The sequence below is a fragment of the Lithobates pipiens genome, unplaced genomic scaffold (assembly GCF_037356315.1).
Source record: "Lithobates pipiens isolate NorthernLeopardFrog02 unplaced genomic scaffold, aLitPip1_a1.2 Scaffold_18, whole genome shotgun sequence".
Lineage (NCBI taxonomy): Eukaryota > Metazoa > Chordata > Amphibia > Anura > Ranidae > Lithobates > Lithobates pipiens.
Genome location: NW_027507758.1, coordinates 638,395,811 through 638,414,006, shown reverse-complemented (window position 1 = coordinate 638,414,006; position 18,196 = coordinate 638,395,811). Strand labels below are relative to the sequence as shown.

Here is an 18,196-nt window from a genome sequence, read left to right as displayed (position 1 = left end):
GTGGCAGTATGATAGGAGGAGGGCAGTGTGACGGAGGATATTGTGACAGGTGGGGGTATTGTGACAGGAGAGGGGAAGGGAGACAGGAAGGCAGTGTGACAGGGTGGAGTGTGGTTGGGCAGTGTAAAGGGGGGGTAGTGTGACAAGTGGGGGCAGTGTGATGGGGTATTGTGACAAAAGGGGGCAATGTGACAGGAGTATGACAGGGCAGTGTGACAGGGGGCCAGTGTGACAGGTGGGGGGCAGTGTGAAGGGAAGTGCTGTGGGCAGTGTGATGGGAGCAGTGTCACAGGTGGGCGGGCAGTGTGAAGTGGGCACTGTGACAGGTAAAGGCGCAGTATGACTATTGTGACAGTGTGAAAGGAGGGGGCAATATGAAGGTGAGCAGTGTGACAGCAGAGGGGGCCGTATGATAGGTGGGGGGCAGTATGACAGGTGGGGGCAATATGACAGGTGAGGGCAGTGAGACAGAAAGGGGGCAGTTTGACAGGGTGCAGTAAGACGGTGGCAGCGTGACAGGTAGTGGGGGCAGTGTGACAGGAAGAGGGCAGTATGACGAGGGCAGTGTGACAACTGCGGGGACAATATGACAGGTAGTCAGTGTTACAGTAGGGCACACCATGTACTCACTCAGGTTCTGGGCACTCCTGTGGCATATTTTTTATTTGCTAGGCTTCCTTGTGGGAGAAGCCTGTGGAAAACAAATTCAGCACTTACCTGGCAGGAGCAGCCTGGAACCAAGAAACGGGAGCCAGAGTCAGGAAGCAGAGCTGGCAGTTATAGCAACCAATGCCTGCCAGAAACACAGAGGATGGATAGGAGGGGCAGCGGAGTGGCATATAGAGAAACTGTTGCTCTGCATTCTCCTGCCTGCTGCTGAAACACCGCTTCTCCTCCTCTCCTTCCTGGAGACATTCAGCGGCCCCAGAGAGGAGAATGCAGAGCATCGGCTGCTCTATATGCCACCCTCTCATCCAGGTGCAGACATATATGACAGGGGAGCAACGCGGGCCCCTGAATCATTGGGACAGATCCCAATTGTGACCCCTATAGTTACACATCTGTAATTGATATATTATTGTCCAGCATGAAATTACCATGTGAAGGAATACAAATATGATGGGTATCAGATGTCTATTTCAGTAAGAAGATGTAATGTGTCCAACCTGCCTTCCATACCTTCTAATATAGAGGTGTTCAGGCTTAAAATGCTGATAATTAATAGAGACAGGTAAAGGTGTCCTTATTCTTGCTGTAATGGTATAATCTCAGGAGATATACAACATACTTTCATTGTGACTTTGTGGGTAGTAATATCTCATAATAGCCGCCCATAAATGTGTATTCGGCTTTTCTACCTGCTGAACTATTGATGACAGACAATGAGTCTGATACTATTAGTGAGGACGGATATTTACTTGCTTTTCTAATTACTTAACCCTGGACTTGAAGGGTTTATGATGACTATTATGCCACGTAAACATGAAAAGACTTTTCGACAGACTAGGTCCGACGGTCTTCCCGACAGACTTTCGTCAGAGTTCCAAACAGACTTTCCGAATGAACGGACATTTGAACGTGATGACGTACGACCAAAACTAGAATAAGGAAGATCATAGCCAATAGCTGCCGTAGCATCGGTTTTGTCCATGGGACTAGCATTCAGATGAGCGGATTTCTCCATAGGAACTGGGTCCGGCGGAAAAATTTGAAACATGTTCTATTTCTAAAGTTTCAGACAGCAAAGATCTGGCGGAGCCCACACACGATCGAATTGTCCGACGGATTCGTTCCGTCAGACCTTTGCTGTCAAAAAGTCCAGTCGTGTGTATGCGGCATTAGAATCAGACTGGGATGTGTATTGCATTTTGGTAATGAGGTTTATGATAAATTAATCAAAGGGTTGCCTGTCTGCCATGCTTTGTTGTGCTGTTGGTTGATTTGGGTAAGAAGTTCTGCTGTGTCCTATCAATGGACTGATTCCATTGATTCCATTCCAGGATGTTTTGGAATGCAGCTAAAAGTTTGTGAATTGCAGATGTCCTCCCGGGATTACGGAAAGCAGATCACTGCTGTCAAGTGTCTCCTTTTCTACATCACACAAAACATAAACATTTCCCAGCACACTTACCAGCCAGCCTGCAAAAAGACAAAACAAATTGTCCTGTCTAAAATTTCACACTAAATACAGAAAGGTTCTAGCTGCACACATTTCAAACGCCAAGCCTCCTCTGTATACTGCGGTCCTAACACTAGCGTTTTCAGAGTCTCCAGGTTGGAACACATATAGCAGTGGAAAGATTAGGAGTAGGTTTGCCTGGAGGAAGCCCACCCCTCCTTAAAGGCGCAGGGACGCAATGGACGCCCAGCAAAAGCACAATGACAGCTGAAGGCATCCAGCGTGTCCCCACACCAAATTCTGCCAATTGTCCCCCCAATCTATATCCAGCCTTTGCAGTAAGGTGCACATGGAAAGGATATACAAATCACCTCTAAATTCGAAACAACATGGCTGCCCTGGTTCTTCTCACAGAGTTTTTTGGGTGCTCTGTTCACTTTATCATCACAAAAAGCATTTCTCCAGATGTTATAAAATCTGGCCCCAGAGTAACACTGTGATTTCCTATAATCATTAGCTCCTTCTATTGGCCATAATTAATTATTTTTCCTAAAATATCTCCATCAGTAAAAAATGTGAAATACCACATTATGGACACTGAATGGAGCTGATGATCATAGAAAATCACTATATGAAATAAATACGGCCAACATTCCTCACAAATACTTGTCAATATGTTAAAATATATATTTTTTCAAAAATAGACCTCTAAGCCCCTGTACACACGGTCGGAGATTCTGCCAACCAAATCCGTCGGATTTTGTCCGTCGGATGTAGTCCGACGGATTGTGTCCGAAACTGTTGCATACACACGGTCGGACTAAGTTGTCGAAAAATCAGATCTTTCAGAACGTGATGACGTAATTTCGTTACGATGGGACTACATTCAGGCTAGTAGCCAATAGCTTTGATGTAGGAATTTGATCTGAGCATGCGTGGCACTTGGTCCGATCAAAATTCGCTACACATGATCGGAGTATGTCCGATCGAACCAGTTGGTCGGGAAATATTTACAACATGTTGGAAAATTGGGTCCGACGGAGATTCGGACGGAATCAGTCCGATTCATACAACACAGTCGGATTATCTGACGACACGGTCCGATAAGACGCATTCCGACGGATTCTCCGACCGTGTGTACAAGGCTTAAGTGTTTGTGAAATCTTCCACCACAAAATGTACTCAACCAATGAAAGGTAATGACTCCATTTTTATTTTTCTACTGCTATCAATGGCCAACACGGTACGACACTTCATCCATGTCTTTGGTGATCTCTGATCTCCTTATCAACTGTTTCTTACATGATGAAGATCAGCCATGGAGTATATCTGAGGTGTATATCAGGGGGTGCTTCTTCCCCACATGAGAGCTGTGATGTCCAGCAACATTCATATAGAAGACATTTCCCTCACTCAAGGCACCAATACACCTCGAGGGTTATTTGGGATCCCCGATGTACAGGAAGACAGGACTTCAGTGAGGAACAATTCCCTCACTCAGGACAGGAAAGTAGCTTCTGTCCCGTGTGAGATCTCTGATGTCTGTAAAGATCGGACCTCCGTAAAAAACATTTCCCGCACTCAGCACAGGAAAATGACTTCTCCCCTGTGTGAGATCTCTGATGTCTGTAAAGATTGGACTTCTCTGAAAAACATTTACCACACGCTCGACAGGAAAGTGGCTTCTCCCCCGTATGAGATCTCTGATGTCTGTAAAGGTAGGACTTCTGTAAATAACATTTCCCACATTCAGGACAGGAATACGGCTTCTCCCCCATGTGAGATTTCTGATGTGTGTAAAGATGGGACTTCTGTGAAAAACATTTCCCACACTCAGAACAGGAATACGGCTTCTCCCCTGTGTGAGATTTCTGATGTCTGTAAAGATTGGACTTGTCTGAAAAACATTTCCCGCACTCAGTACAGGAAAGTGGCTTCTCGCCAGTGTGTAATCTCTGATGTATGCAAAGATTGACCTTCTGTGAAAAACTTTTCCCGCACTCAGAACAGGAATGCAGCTTCTCCCCTGTGTGAGATCTCTGATGTTTATCAAGATGGGACTTCTGTGAAAAACATTTCCTGCACTCAGGACAGGAATATGGCCTTTCCCCAGTATGTAATCTCTGATGTATGCAAAGATTGGCCTTCTGTGAAAAACATTTCCCACACTCAGGACAGGAATATGGTTTCTCCCCTGTGTGAGATCTCTGATGTCTGACAAGATCTGTTTTTTGCACAAAACATTTCCTGCACTCAGAACAGGAATATAGCTTCTCACCCGTGTGAGATCTCTGATGTCTGTAAAGATGGGAGTTCTGTGAAAAACATTTCCCACACTCAGTACAGGAATATGGCTTTTCTCCTATATGAGATCTCTGATGTGTAACAAGCAGTGATTTTTTTACAAAACATTTTCCACACTCAAGACAGGAATGTGGCTTCTCTCCCATGTGAGTCCTTTTATGCTCAATAAGATGGAGTTGAGAATGGAAACACTTCCCGCACTCAGTACAGGAAAATCTCTTCTCTGTTCGAAGGACGGCACCGTCCCTCACAGTCTGAGGTTCCTCAGGATAAGAGGAATACGATGGTCCATCTACACTGTGTGGTGCCGGATGGACATTTGAGGTAGTCGGGTTTTCTCCTGGACTATACTGTGTGATGTCCTCATCTTCTACTTTACAGTCTGGAGACAAAGTGAGACAATCCTCTGAGGTTTTCCTCATCTCCCGTCCATCTACTAAAATAGAAATACAAAGATTATTACTAGACATGAGCTGATTGGTTCCCCTAAACCAGGACTCCGCCCACATCAGACAGCTTTGTCTCTGAGCATCTTACAATTCCACCCTTTTTTTATGTCATAATGTATAAGATTACCTATTATTTGAGCCCAGTCTTTCCACAAAGAGTTATTCCATCTCTGAGCAATCGTCTTTTATTATTCAGTGAGATAAATCTAGACAGAGAAAAACTATTTCAAATCCTCCCCCTTGCTGTGAGTGACAGGTGATTTACATATCTCGTGCACTAACCTAAGAGACATGCATTATTTTTTAATTCCCTCCCACTCCTTTCTTCTGCTGCTCTGCCAGGATTGGATGTTCCACCTCAGCATAATTGGGCATGCTGAAGTCATGTGGTTACTTTCCTTTCTTTTCACTGGATGTTAGAGATCATAGCAGAAGTTCAGTGTAAGAAATACACAGGAAAAAATGCATATTGAAAAGGGGGGTGTAGAGGTGGACAGGGAGTCTACTGACATCACGACTCCACCCATGAGCTCCAGACAACAGACCCACCCACAGAATCTGCAGTTTTTCCGTTCTCATCACAGACAGAGGGGAGACATTTGACAGGTAGGGATACATGCAGGAGGCATCTATATCCTTATAGATAACCCCTATGGTATTAGTTTAGAAAGGATGACATTGGATTTCCACTTTAAGACTATACAGTATCAGAATAATGTAACGTACAATATAAATTATACAGTGTAAGGGTCAGGACTCATAATATTGGTATTCAGTAATCAGTGGAAGATGAAATGATTACATGAGACAAGTTGCAGAGGTCCCACACCGCTGCCTCCCATCTCCTGAGACTGCACTCAGTGACTTGGGTCTGAGACTATACAGACATATCCCTCCACCCGGCACAGACAGCAGACAACACAACAAGTAATCCTGGGGGGATTGTTCTGTCAGAGATCTTACTAGACCTGGGCATGGGGCAGAAGACCATTGGCCTGCCAGCTGATCCCCAGAATCTCCATAAATCCAGTCTAGATACATAAATTGTGTCGGCAGCACAGAGAAGGAAGATTATCGGAGAGAAATCCAGGAATACAGGACGGGGAACACAGCTCAGGAAAGTGACCAGGGGATTACAGGCTGATATCACCCAGCCCCCGCCCTACTCTGGACCAATCAGTGAGCAGTATGGGTGGAGGAATGTATTTAGTGTTAATGACCCACCTGTGCTGATCTCTGTAGGAGTGTCCTCCTCTATAAATGTCCCCGTTATTCCATCCTCCTCCATAGACTGCTGATCATCCCTCACATACCTCTCTTCTTCTTCTGATTTCGGCTACATTTGACGCCTTCATCTCTGCAACATTTCCAGAATTCTCCCCTTCTTGACTAACAACATCACAAAACAACATATTCACTCCTTGGTTACATCCCACCTCGACTACTGCAACTCTCTCCTCAGTGGCCGACCTTTACACAGGATATTCCTCCTTCAGTCTATCATGAATAGGGCGGCACAGTGGTGTAGTGGTTAGCACTCTCACCTAGCAGTAGTGTCGCTGGTTCAAATCCTGACCACGACACTACCTGCCTGGAGTTTGCATGTTCTCCCTGTGCCTGCGTGGGTTTCCTCCGGGTACTCCGGTTTCCTCCCACGATCCTAAGACATGCAGGTAGGTCAATTGGCTTCTGTCCAAAATTGGCCCTAGTATATGAATGAGGACCTTGAATTGTGGGCTCCTTGAGGGTAGGGACCAATGTGAGTGTGCAATGTACAGGGATAGGGACAATTGTAGACACTCGCTCAGGTTGAACTGGATGGACTGGTGTCTTTATTCAACCTTACTAACTATGTAACTATATGAATGCTGTTGCTTGACTGTTGTTCATAAACGACCTGGAGGATGGGGTGAACAGTTCAATCTCTGTATTTTCGGACGATACTAAGCTAAGCAGGGCAATAACTTCTCTACAGCATGTGGAAACCTTGCAAAAAGATCTGAACATATTAATGGGGTGGGCAACTACATGGCAAATGAGGTTCATCGAATAGAAGAAGCAGCCGGCAACGCCATAACATCAAGCATATTTATTTTCAAGCCTTCACAGTGAGTACAGTCAGCAGCAGACTAGTTTTGGCAATAAGCCTTGTTCATAGCTGTGAACAAGGCTTATTGCCGAAACTAGCCTGCTGCTGACTGTACTCACTGTGAGAGCTTGAAAATAAATACGCTTGATGTTATAGAGTTGCCGGCTGCTTCTTCTGTTCGATGACCATTTGGCTATTGGTGTGTGTGGGAGGACACCTCAGCTTGGACACCCCGACTGCAAACTTCCAAAGTAAGACTTTGTTTTCCACTGCTCTGAGCCATACAATCTTTAATCAAAGCAAACGAGATTCAATGTAGAAAAATGTAAAATAATGCATTTGGGTGGCAAAAATCTGAATGCAATCTATAGACTGGGGGGAGAACCTCTGGGGGAATCTAGGATGGAAAAGGAGCTGGGGGTCCTAGTAGATGATAGGCTCAGCAATGGCATGCAATGCCAAGCTGCTGCTAACAAAGCAAACATAAATTTGGCATTAAAAAGGGGATCAACTCCAGAGATAAAATGATAATTCTCCCGCTCTACAAGACTCTGGTCCGGCCGCACCTGGAGTATGCTGTCCAGTTCTGGGCACCAGTCCTCAGGAAGGATGTACTGGAAATGGAGTGAGTACAAAGAAGGGCAACAAAGCTAATAAAGGGTCTGGAGGATATTAGTTATGAGGAAAGGTTGTGAGCACTGAACTTATTCTCTCTGGAGAAGAGACGCTTGAGAGGAGATATGATTTCATTATATAAATACCGGACTGGTGACCCCACAATAGGCATAAAACCTTTTTGCGGAAGGGAGTTTAACACGCATTAAAATTAGAAGAAAAGAGGTTTAACCTTAAACTACGTAGAGGGTTCTTTACTGTAAGAGCGGCAAGGATGTGGAATTCTCTTCCACAGGCGGTGGTCTCAGCGGGGGGCATCGATAGTTTCAAGAAACTATTAGATAAACAGCTGAACAACCGCAACATACAGGGATATACAAAGTAATACTGACATATAATCACACACATAGGTTGGACTTGATGGACTTGTGTGTTTTTTTCAACCTCACCTACTATGTAACTATTTAATACGCACAATAGAAAAACAAACCAGCAGGTTTGAAAAAAAAAAGGGGTTTCATTATGGAGCTCGCAGCAGTTTAGATACAAAATGTATTAACCACTAAGGCCCCGGACCAATTTGCAGCCAAAGGACCAAGCCCCTTTTTGCGATTCGGCACTGCGTCGCTTTAACTGACAATTGCGCGGTCGTGCGACGTGGCTCCCAAACAAAATTGGCGTCCTTTTTTTCCCACAAATAGAGCTTTCTTTTGGTGGTATTTGATCACCTCTGCGTTTTTTATTTTTTGCGCTGTAAACAAAAATAGAGCGACAATTTTGAAAAAAATTCAATATTTTTAACTTTTTGCTATAATAAATATCTCCAAAAAATATATAAAAAAACATTTTTTTTCCTCAGTTTAGGCCGATACGTATTCTACATATTTTTGTTATAAAAAAAAAAAAATCGCAATTAGCGATTATTGATTGGTTTGCGCAAAAGTTATAGCGTTTACAAAATAGGGGATAGTTTTATAGCATTTTTATAAAAAAATTTTTTACTAGTAATGGCGGTGATCAGCGATTTTTATTGTGACTGCGACATTACGGAGGACACATCAGACATTTTTGGAACCATTGTCATTTATACAGCAATCAGTGCTATTTAAATGCACTGATTCCTGTGTAAATGACACTGGCAGTGAAGGAGTTAACCACTAGGGGGCAGTGTAGGTGTTATGTATGACGTTATGTGGTTTTTTTATTGTAGGGGGGCGTGGCCTGGCATGTGACGTCACTGATCGTCCTTCCCTATAAAAGGCAATAGACGATCGGTGACAGCCACACAGGGAAGCACGGGGAGAGGTTTGTTTACACAGACCTCTCCTTGTTCTTCAGCTCTGTGACCGGTCGTGGGACACCAGTGGCGATCGGGTCCGCTGGTCCCGCGCCCACGGAGCTCAGGACCGGGTCGGGAGCGCGCTGCCGGCGGCACGCTCCCGACCCACGGCTGGGCACTTAAAAAGCAACGTGCAGGTACGTGCTTGTGCCCAGCCGTGCCATTCTGCCGATGTACATCGGCGTGAGGCGGTCCTTAAGTGGTTAAATACAAAAGAATCAAAGTTAATAACATGTGGCTAATGAGCCAAAAAGGAGAAAGCAAAACATTTGAAACCTTCACCAATAATGCATTATGACAATGTTGTCACAATAAAAATGAAACCGCCCGGGCTCCCTTGAACACACGCAGGGAGGGGTTAATTGACTGGATGTTGAAAGTCTAAAAACAGCCTCTGGTGACACCAAGTCTAAATATACTGTAAATTCAAGGATCCCTTGAATCAATTGGTCAAGTGGTGGTGTCACCATATGAGGAATATCTGTCTAGAGACACAGCAGTTGGTTAATCCAACATTAGGAGAAAAGCCACAACGTGAAATTCAAATTAGATGACATAAATGCATTGAGATGGATGAGCTTTGAAATATGTCCGGCATCTGGACTTGACTATAAGGGAGCATGCAATGAACGTGTATCATCTCTGGTATATGAAGCTGCCACAGCCGGATGATAGAAAGCTTAGCATATATAATGCATGTGACGGAACACTACGCTTGAGTGCTTTCGACATATACTGTTTCCTCCCAGTCTGAATATAGATATCAGATATTCCAACCGCTACCAACAACAAATAAGGCAATACTCGTTTGGTTGCTCAACATGAACTGTTTATTAGAACAAGAATACAGTCTTATATACAGTTGAAGAGGAGATTCCCCCCATCCTGCTCATATTACTCTAACAATACACCTGTAACCAGAAACCTAATTAACATGAGCTAGTTATTTAATCATTTACCCAGACTTGGTGACTCTAAGATATGACCTTTCAGGGTAGACTTGCCGTCTCCTCACTTACAACTTACAATACAGATAAATATAAACACATCCCAATTGATTCTCGGATCCTTGAACTTCCGGTATATTTAGACTTGGTGTCACCAGAGGCTGTTTTTAGACTTTCAACATCCAGTCAATTACCCCTTCCCTGCATGTGTGCAAGTGAGCCCGGGCAGTTTCATTTTTATTGTGACAACGTTGTTATAATGTTTTAATAATATCGATGAAGGTTTCAAATGTTTTGCTTCCCCCTTTTTGGCTCATTAGCCACGTGTTATTAACTTTGTTCCTTTTTCTATTTAATCAATTCTGTATCCGCTGCAAGCTCCATATTGAAGCCCCCTGTGTTCAAACCTGCTGGTGTGTTTTTCTATTTTGCACATTTTCATGGCTTCAGGAACCCCAACCTATAATAAGTTGAGTTGGTAATATACATATAAATCAAATAACAGCGTTGGTCTTCCCCTATTTTATTCTCTATTTTTGAGTTGCTTGACTAATAGACCTTATTAAAGGGGTTGTAAACCCTCACCGCTGCATTAAGGTGAAAAACATTTTTTAATGCAGCAGCGTGCCCAAGCCCCCCTTATACTTACCTGAGCCCCGAAATTTGCGCGACAGGAATAAGCACCCCAGCTCCGGCCGGTGTCTTGTGTCCTGATTGGATAGATTGACAGCAGCGCAGCCATTGGCTCCTGCTGCTGTCAATCAAATCCAATGACGTGGGGGCACGGCCAAGTCATACATTCGGCAGCTATGGACGCCAAATGTTGGACTCAGGAGCGCGCCTGCAAGGTAAGGTTTGTTTATCTTGTTTGCTTGCAAGGTAAGCCCTTCTCTGTCAATCCCTCCCCTGGCTTCCCCTACTCCACCGTTTAAAATTCAAATGCTAACTACAACATGCAAGTCCATTCACAACATCGCCCCCCAGCTACATCACCAACCTCATCTGCAGATATTTACCAAATCATCCTCTCCACTCCTCCCAGGACCTCCTGCTCTCTAGCTCCCTTGTTACCTTCTCCCTTGTTCACCTCTAGGACTTCTTCAGAGCCTCGCCCATCCTCTGGAACTCCCTGCCCAGTATGTCCGGTCAGCCCCTACACTGTCTGCCTAACCCACCACCACCTAAGAACTGTACCCGAGCCACCTCCATCAGACCATCCCCCACAGCTATAACTCCATGTACCACATCCCCCTCCCTTTTTTATTACTATTATTTTGTAGGAGAGTTGTTGAATCGTTTTTCAGGTCAAGACCCGTTTTTTTTTAACACCATATTCAATGTAGAGTTTAGTATTTTTGTCCCTGCTAATGGTTCTGATGTTTTTTTTGGCCTTTATCCAATGGCCGTTGCATATGTCCGTTGGCTAGCCATTAGCGTAATACAATGGATCATCAATAAAATGGCTGCTACGAGCTATGAGAAAATGGCAACCGAATTTGATTAGCTAGCCATTCGTTTAGTACATAGGATCACCAACAAAATGGTCGCCATGGCCTCTAAGAAAACGGCAACTGCATTTTTAAAAGAATTTTGACTATAAACAGATCTTAGCTGTTATTGGGCCGCTATCCCTTGAGAAAGTCACGTGATTGATGATGAAACACGTCGGGGCGGAGCCTGTGACGTCAACATGCACCACCAGGAAGTAGCCTGGGATCTAATGGTGAACTGCAGCCGAGGAAATACAGACATCTAGGTGGTTTCTGTGGGGTGTAATACCCCTGAAATATCAAACACATTGCCCGAGTGTACCGAAGGCTGTGCACAATTAAATGTGAGTTTTATTGCCTTTTAATAAATGTCAGTTTTAAAAAAATTATAAAGCAGTATTTTGTGTTCCTTCCATTCATGTGTCAATATTGGGATTATCGCGAGTACCCGAGCAGCTGACACCCAGAAGGATTATTACCCCTGTGGGGAAGGCGTGACTAGACCCAAGTGGGGGTCTTATGGGGAGGTGAGTGCATTGATTGACTGGTGGAGGATATATATAACTGAGAAGATCATTCATTTAGACATTGAAGTTCTTCACCATTGTCACAGAAAGGATATGTATGCCTATTTATGGATTTTTTAATTATCATATATTTTTTAGAAGCACTAATTTACTAATATGCATTTTTCTGTTTATATGTGATATACATGGATAAATGACTCATTTATTTATTGGAGCCACTGGGTGGCACTGTTCACTTTGTTTTGGCACGGCTATTTATTACTGTATTTAGAGGTAGCACTTCACGTTTATATATAATTGTTTCATAGTTTATGTGGGAATACTATGTTGTGTTAAAGTGATTGTAAGGGTTCATTTAAAAACAAAAAAAAACAAACATATACTTACCTCCACTGTGCAGCTCGTTTTGCACAGAGTGGCCCCGATCATTGCCTTCTGGGGTCCCCGGCGGCTCTTGCGGCTCCTCCCCGCATCAGATAACCCCCTAGGGGAAGCACTCTCCCGGGGGGGTTTTACCTTGCAGGCGCACTCCCGAGTCCAGCATTTGCGTACACAGACTTGGCCCCAACCCCCCCCGGCACCCGCATCATTGGATTTAATTGACAGCAGCGGGAGCCAATGGCTGCGCTGCTATCAATCTATCCGATCAGGATACGAGACACCGGCTGAAACTGGTGTGCTTGTTCCGGTCACACAAATTCCGGGGCTCAGGTAAGTATAAGGGAGGCGGGGGGGGGGGGGGGGGGCGCTGCTGCATTAAAAAATGTTTTTCATCTTAATGCATAGAATGCATTAAGGTAAAAAAAGATGAGGGTTTACAACCCCTTTAAGCAGCCTCTGCAGTTATATGCAATTTGTAGTCACTTCTATAGTAGTGCAGACATTTTTTTTATATTTAACCGGGGCTCTGTTTTTTACTTTGTCAGGGCTGGCTTAGCCTTCTCTGGGCTGGCTGCTCAGCTGTCGGCTAAGTGCCAGCTCTCTTCTCTCTCCACAGTCACCCAGCTGTTCCTGATTGTCATGGAAAGGTCCACCCGTTGGTGGCGCTGTTGATCTCTTGGATTGCAGTACCAGTGTCCACCAGCGGGTGTCTTCTAACACCCAGGGCCTGTATTAAGAGGACCTACCTCCTGGTGACACTATTGGATCCCTGGACTGTAGTACCGGCGTCCACCAGCGGGTGTACTCCGGCAGTGTGGAGCAGACAGCACCTGCTGCGATCAGCTGTTACGTGAGGGTAATCATCAGCAGTCTTATAAATACCCGGCAAGCCCTAACATGCTTGCCTTGGTGTCACTCTCTCCATTTGCCCTGAACCTTGTAACCTGAACCTTGTAACCTGAACCTTGTAACCTGAACCTGAACCCTGTATCTACCTGACCTGTTCCTTCCTGAGCCCATCCTGGACCTGTCCCTCTTGTCTCCTGTTACCTAAGATCCCTGCTCTGCAGCCCATTCATCCGTCCTCTCCCTCTTCTACTGATTCCCCGGTGTATGACCTCAGCCTGGCTTCTGTTGATGACTTTGGTAGTTCCCATTTATTGTATATATTTCTTGTTGTTGGTGGTTGGTAGTGCACTGTGTGTTTTCACTTTCTTTTATTTATAATAAAACACTTTTGTTAATTTACTTACATGCGTTTTGGGTTTCCTCTGTGCAGTCCACACAGTCTGGTCTAATAATTCCCTGACACTGATCATGCTCGTCTGACCTGCCTACTTAAAATTGTCCAGCTCACTTCATCCCTGCCTTCGCCTTGGTCACATCACAAGAAACCATCTCCTGCGGTTCTGTTTAATGACTGGCTTGCTGACATCCCTTCTGGCTCCTTATCCTGCTTGCTGTTGCTCTACTTGGATCCCTGACTTCTGGACTGGCTGATTACCCAATCTGGTTATTAAACTCTGGCCTGGCTGACTACTCTATCCGGTTACTGGACTCTGGCTATGCTTTGACTACGCTTTTTCTATTTACCTTTTTATTTTTATTAATAAACAAGTGTGATTTAAATGTACTTCTGTCTCAGTCTGATTCATGGTTTCTGACACTTCTGTATTGAACTGCATTGTAATCGTACTGCCCCCCCCCCCCTTTCACATTGTAAATTGCTGTGTAAACTGTTGGCTCTATATAAATCCTGAATAATAATAATAAAGATGAGGGATCTAGGTGGAGCCTCCGTACTGCTCTCTCCTTTACAATAAAGTCTCCTCTTACCCGGTGATGTGAGGGGCGGCTGATTGTCCATCATGACGTCCTTGTAGAGATCCTTGTGTCCTTCTAAATTCTCCCACTCCTCTAGGGTTGCCACCCACCCGGGATTCACCCGGACAGTACGGGTTTTGAATCCTGTGTCCGGGGATCAGTCCATCTTAGCTCCGGACACAATGCTGAGGAGTCTCCTATTATTACTGTGTATTGGGGTTTCCCGTGCAGATGTCTCCCTCCCTGCCTTCACTGCCCGGTGTTCTGGCCGAGTCTCCTGCACTGTGTAACTTAAGTTGTGACACATTGCAGGGCGGCTGTGAGGGGGGAGAGACTTGCCAGTAGCCAGTGCCTACTCCATGCAGATACACAGCCTCGGCTCTTCCCCTCTGCAAGCCGATCATGTGACCTTTCCAAAAAGCAAGAGGAACAGAGAGCCTGCTGAGCGAGCTAAGGAGACACAAACAGACTGCTGGGTGAGTGCAGAGCTGAGGGCCATTACTTTCCTGCAGTTCAGTCCACAAGCTCTCCAGTGTGGGACTGTCCTGCTTGTCTTTCCAGGGACATGGCTGCTGATTAAATATTGCAGTCTAGTTCTCCCTGCAGTACCATCCTGGAATCATTACTTCATTGTGCAGTGATTACTCAGTAGCCTTTAATATCTTTTCTTCTCTAGTTATGGGGTGCCTGTGGATTGCTTTGAATTTTTTGTTGATTTTTTAGTAATTAAAAGTCCACTGCCCACTGACAATGCACTCTGCCCACTGACACCATCTACTGCCCACTGACACCGCACTCTGCCCACTGACACCGCACTCTGCCCACTGACACCATCTACTGCCCACTGACACCGCACTCTGCCCACTGACACCGCACTCTGCCCACTGACACCATCTACTGCCCACTGACACCGCACTCTGCCCACTGACACCGCACTCTGCCCACTGACACCGCACTCTGCCCACTGACACCATCTACTGCCCACTGACACCATCTACTGCCCACTGACCCTGCACTCTGCCCACTGACACCGCACTCTGCCCACTGACACCGCACTCTGCCCACTGACACCATCTACTGCCCACTGACACCGCACTCTGCCCACTGACACCGCACTCTGCCCACTGACACCGCACTCTGCCCACTGACACCATCTACTGCCCACTGACCCCGCACTCTGCCCACTGACACCGCACTCTGCCCACTGACACCGCACTCTGCCCACTGACACCATCTACTGCCCACTGACACCGCACTCTGCCCACTGACACCGCACTCTGCCCACTGACACCGCACTCTGCCCACTGACACCATCTACTGCCCACTGACACCATCTACTGCCCACTGACCCTGCACTCTGCCCACTGACACCGCACTCTGCCCACTGACACCGCACTCTGCCCACTGACACCATCTACTGCCCACTGACACCGCACTCTGCCCACTGACACCGCACTCTGCCCACTGACACCGCACTCTGCCCACTGACACCATCTACTGCCCACTGACCCCGCACTCTGCCCACTGACACCGCACTCTGCCCACTGACACCGCACTCTGCCCACTGACACCATCTACTGCCCACTGACACCATCTACTGCCCACTGACCCCGCACTCTGCCCACTGACACCGCACTCTGCCCACTGACACCATCTACTGCCCACTGACACCGCACTCTGCCCACTGACACCATCTACTGCCCACTGACACCGCACTCTGCCCACTGACACCGCACTCTGCCCACTGACACCATCTACTGCCCACTGACACCGCACTCTGCCCACTGACACCGCACTCTGCCCACTGACACCATCTACTGCCCACTGACACCGCACTCTGCCCACTGACACCGCACTCTGCCCACTGACACCATCTACTGCCCACTGACACCGCACTCTGCCCACTGACACCATCTACTGCCCACTGACACCGCACTCTGCCCACTGACACCGCACTCTGCCCACTGACACCATCTACTGCCCACTGACACCGCACTCTGCCCACTGACACCGCACTCTGCCCACTGACACCATCTACTGCCCACTGACACCGCACTCTGCCCACTGACACCATCTACTGCCCACTGACACCGCACTCTGCCCACTGACACCGCACTCTGCCCACTGACACCATCTACTGCCCACTGACACCGCACTCTGCCCACTGACACCGCACTCTGCCCACTGACACCATCTACTGCCCACTGACACCGCACTCTGCCCACTGACACCATCTACTGCCCACTGACACCGCACTCTGCCCACTGACACCATCTACTGCCCACTGACACCGCACTCTGCCCACTGACACCATCTACTGCCCACTGACACCGCACTCTGCCCACTGACACCATCTACTGCCCACTGACACAGCACTCTGCCCACTGACACCATCTACTGCCCACTGACACCGCACTCTGCCCACTGACACCGCACTCTGCCCACTGACAACATCTACTGCCCACTGACACCTCACTCTGCCCACTGACACCGTACTCTGCCCACTGACACCATCTACTGCCCACTGACACCGCACTCTGCCCACTGACACCGCACTCTGCCCACTGACACCGCACTCTGCCCAATGACACCATCTACTGCCCACTGACACCGCACTCTACCCACTGACACCGCACTCTGCCCACTGACACCGCACTCTGCCCACTGACACCGCACTCTGCCCACTGACACCATCTACTGCCCACTGACAGCGCACTCTGCCCACTGACACCATCTACTGCCCACTGACACCGCACTCTGCCCACTGACACCGCACTCTGCCCACTGACACCATCTACTGCCCACTGACACCGCACTCTGCCCACTGACACCGCACTCTGCCCACTGACACCATCTACTGCCCACTGACACCGCACTCTGCCCACTGACACCGCACTCTGCCCAATGACACCGCACTCTGCCCAATGACACCGCACTCTGCCCAATGACACCATCTACTGCCCCACTGACAACACACTCTGCCCACTGACACCGCACTCTGCCCACTGACACCATCTACTGCCCACTGACACCGCACTCTGCCCACTGACACCATCTACTGCCCACTGACACCATCTACTGCCCACTGACACCGCACTCTGCCCACTGACACCGCACTCTGCCCACTGACACCATCTACTGCCCACTGACACCTCACTCTGCCCACTGACACCGTACTCTGCCCACTGACACCATCTACTGCCCACTGACACCGCACTCTGCCCACTGACACCGCACTCTGCCCAATGACACCGCACTGCCCACTGACACCATCTACTGCCCACTGACACCGCACTCTACCCACTGACACCGCACTCTGCCCACTGACACCATCTACTGCCCCACTGACAACACATTCTGCCCCACTGACAACACACTCTGCCCACTGACACCGCACTCTGCCCACTGACACCATCTACTGCCCACTGACACCGCATACTGCCCACTGACACCGCACTCTGCCCACTGACACCGCACTCTGCCCACTGACACCGCACTCTGCCCACTGACACCGCACTCTGCCCACTGACACCATCTACTGCCCACTGACACCTCACTCTGCCCACTGACACCGTACTCTGCCCACTGACACCATCTACTGCCCACTGACACCGCACTCTGCCCACTGACACCGCACTCTGCCCACTGACACCGCACTCTGCCCAATGACACCGCACTCTGCCCAATGACACCATCTACTGCCCACTGACACCGCACTCTACCCACTGACACCGCACTCTGCCCACTGACACCATCTACTGCCCCACTGACAACACATTCTGCCCCACTGACAACACACTCTGCCCACTGACACCGCACTCTGCCCACTGACATTGCACTCTGCCCACTGACACCGCACTCTGCCCAATGACACCGCACTCTGCCCAATGACACCACACTCTGCCCAATGACACCATCTACTGCCCACTGACACCGCACTTTACCCACTGACACCGCACTCTGCCCACTGACACCATCTACTGCCCCACTGACAACACATTCTGCCCCACTGACACCATCTACTGCCCACTGACACCGCATACTGCCCACTGACACCGCACTCTGCCCACTGACACCATCTACTGCCCACTGACACCGCACTCTGCCCACTG

At 47.7% G+C, this 18,196-nt stretch overlaps 2 protein-coding genes across 2 annotated transcripts in view; both read right to left on the bottom strand.

Moving 5' to 3' along the window:
• The window catches only part of LOC143986898 (uncharacterized), a 1,277,526-nt gene that overhangs the window by 389,863 nt on the left and 869,467 nt on the right, over positions 1 to 18,196 (bottom strand). The window lies entirely within an intron of this gene.
• On the bottom strand, positions 3,310 to 6,204 carry LOC143989719 (uncharacterized). The gene is made up of 2 exons (XM_077489992.1): positions 6,097 to 6,204; positions 3,310 to 4,859 (listed from the first exon to the last, which is right to left on the bottom strand). The coding sequence occupies exons 1-2, from the start codon at positions 6,158 to 6,160 to the stop codon at positions 3,613 to 3,615; spliced, it is 1,311 nt and encodes a 436-aa protein (XP_077346118.1). The 5' UTR covers positions 6,161 to 6,204; the 3' UTR covers positions 3,310 to 3,612.

Coding starts and splice junctions, on each gene's coding strand:
- LOC143989719 (XM_077489992.1), bottom strand. CDS start 6,160: ATGGAGGAGGATGGAATAACGGGGACATTTATAGAGGAGGACACTCCT. Junction 4,860..6,096: donor TCCTACAGAGATCAGCACAG/GTGGGTCATTAA, acceptor TTTCTATTTTAG/TAGATGGACGGGAGATGAGG.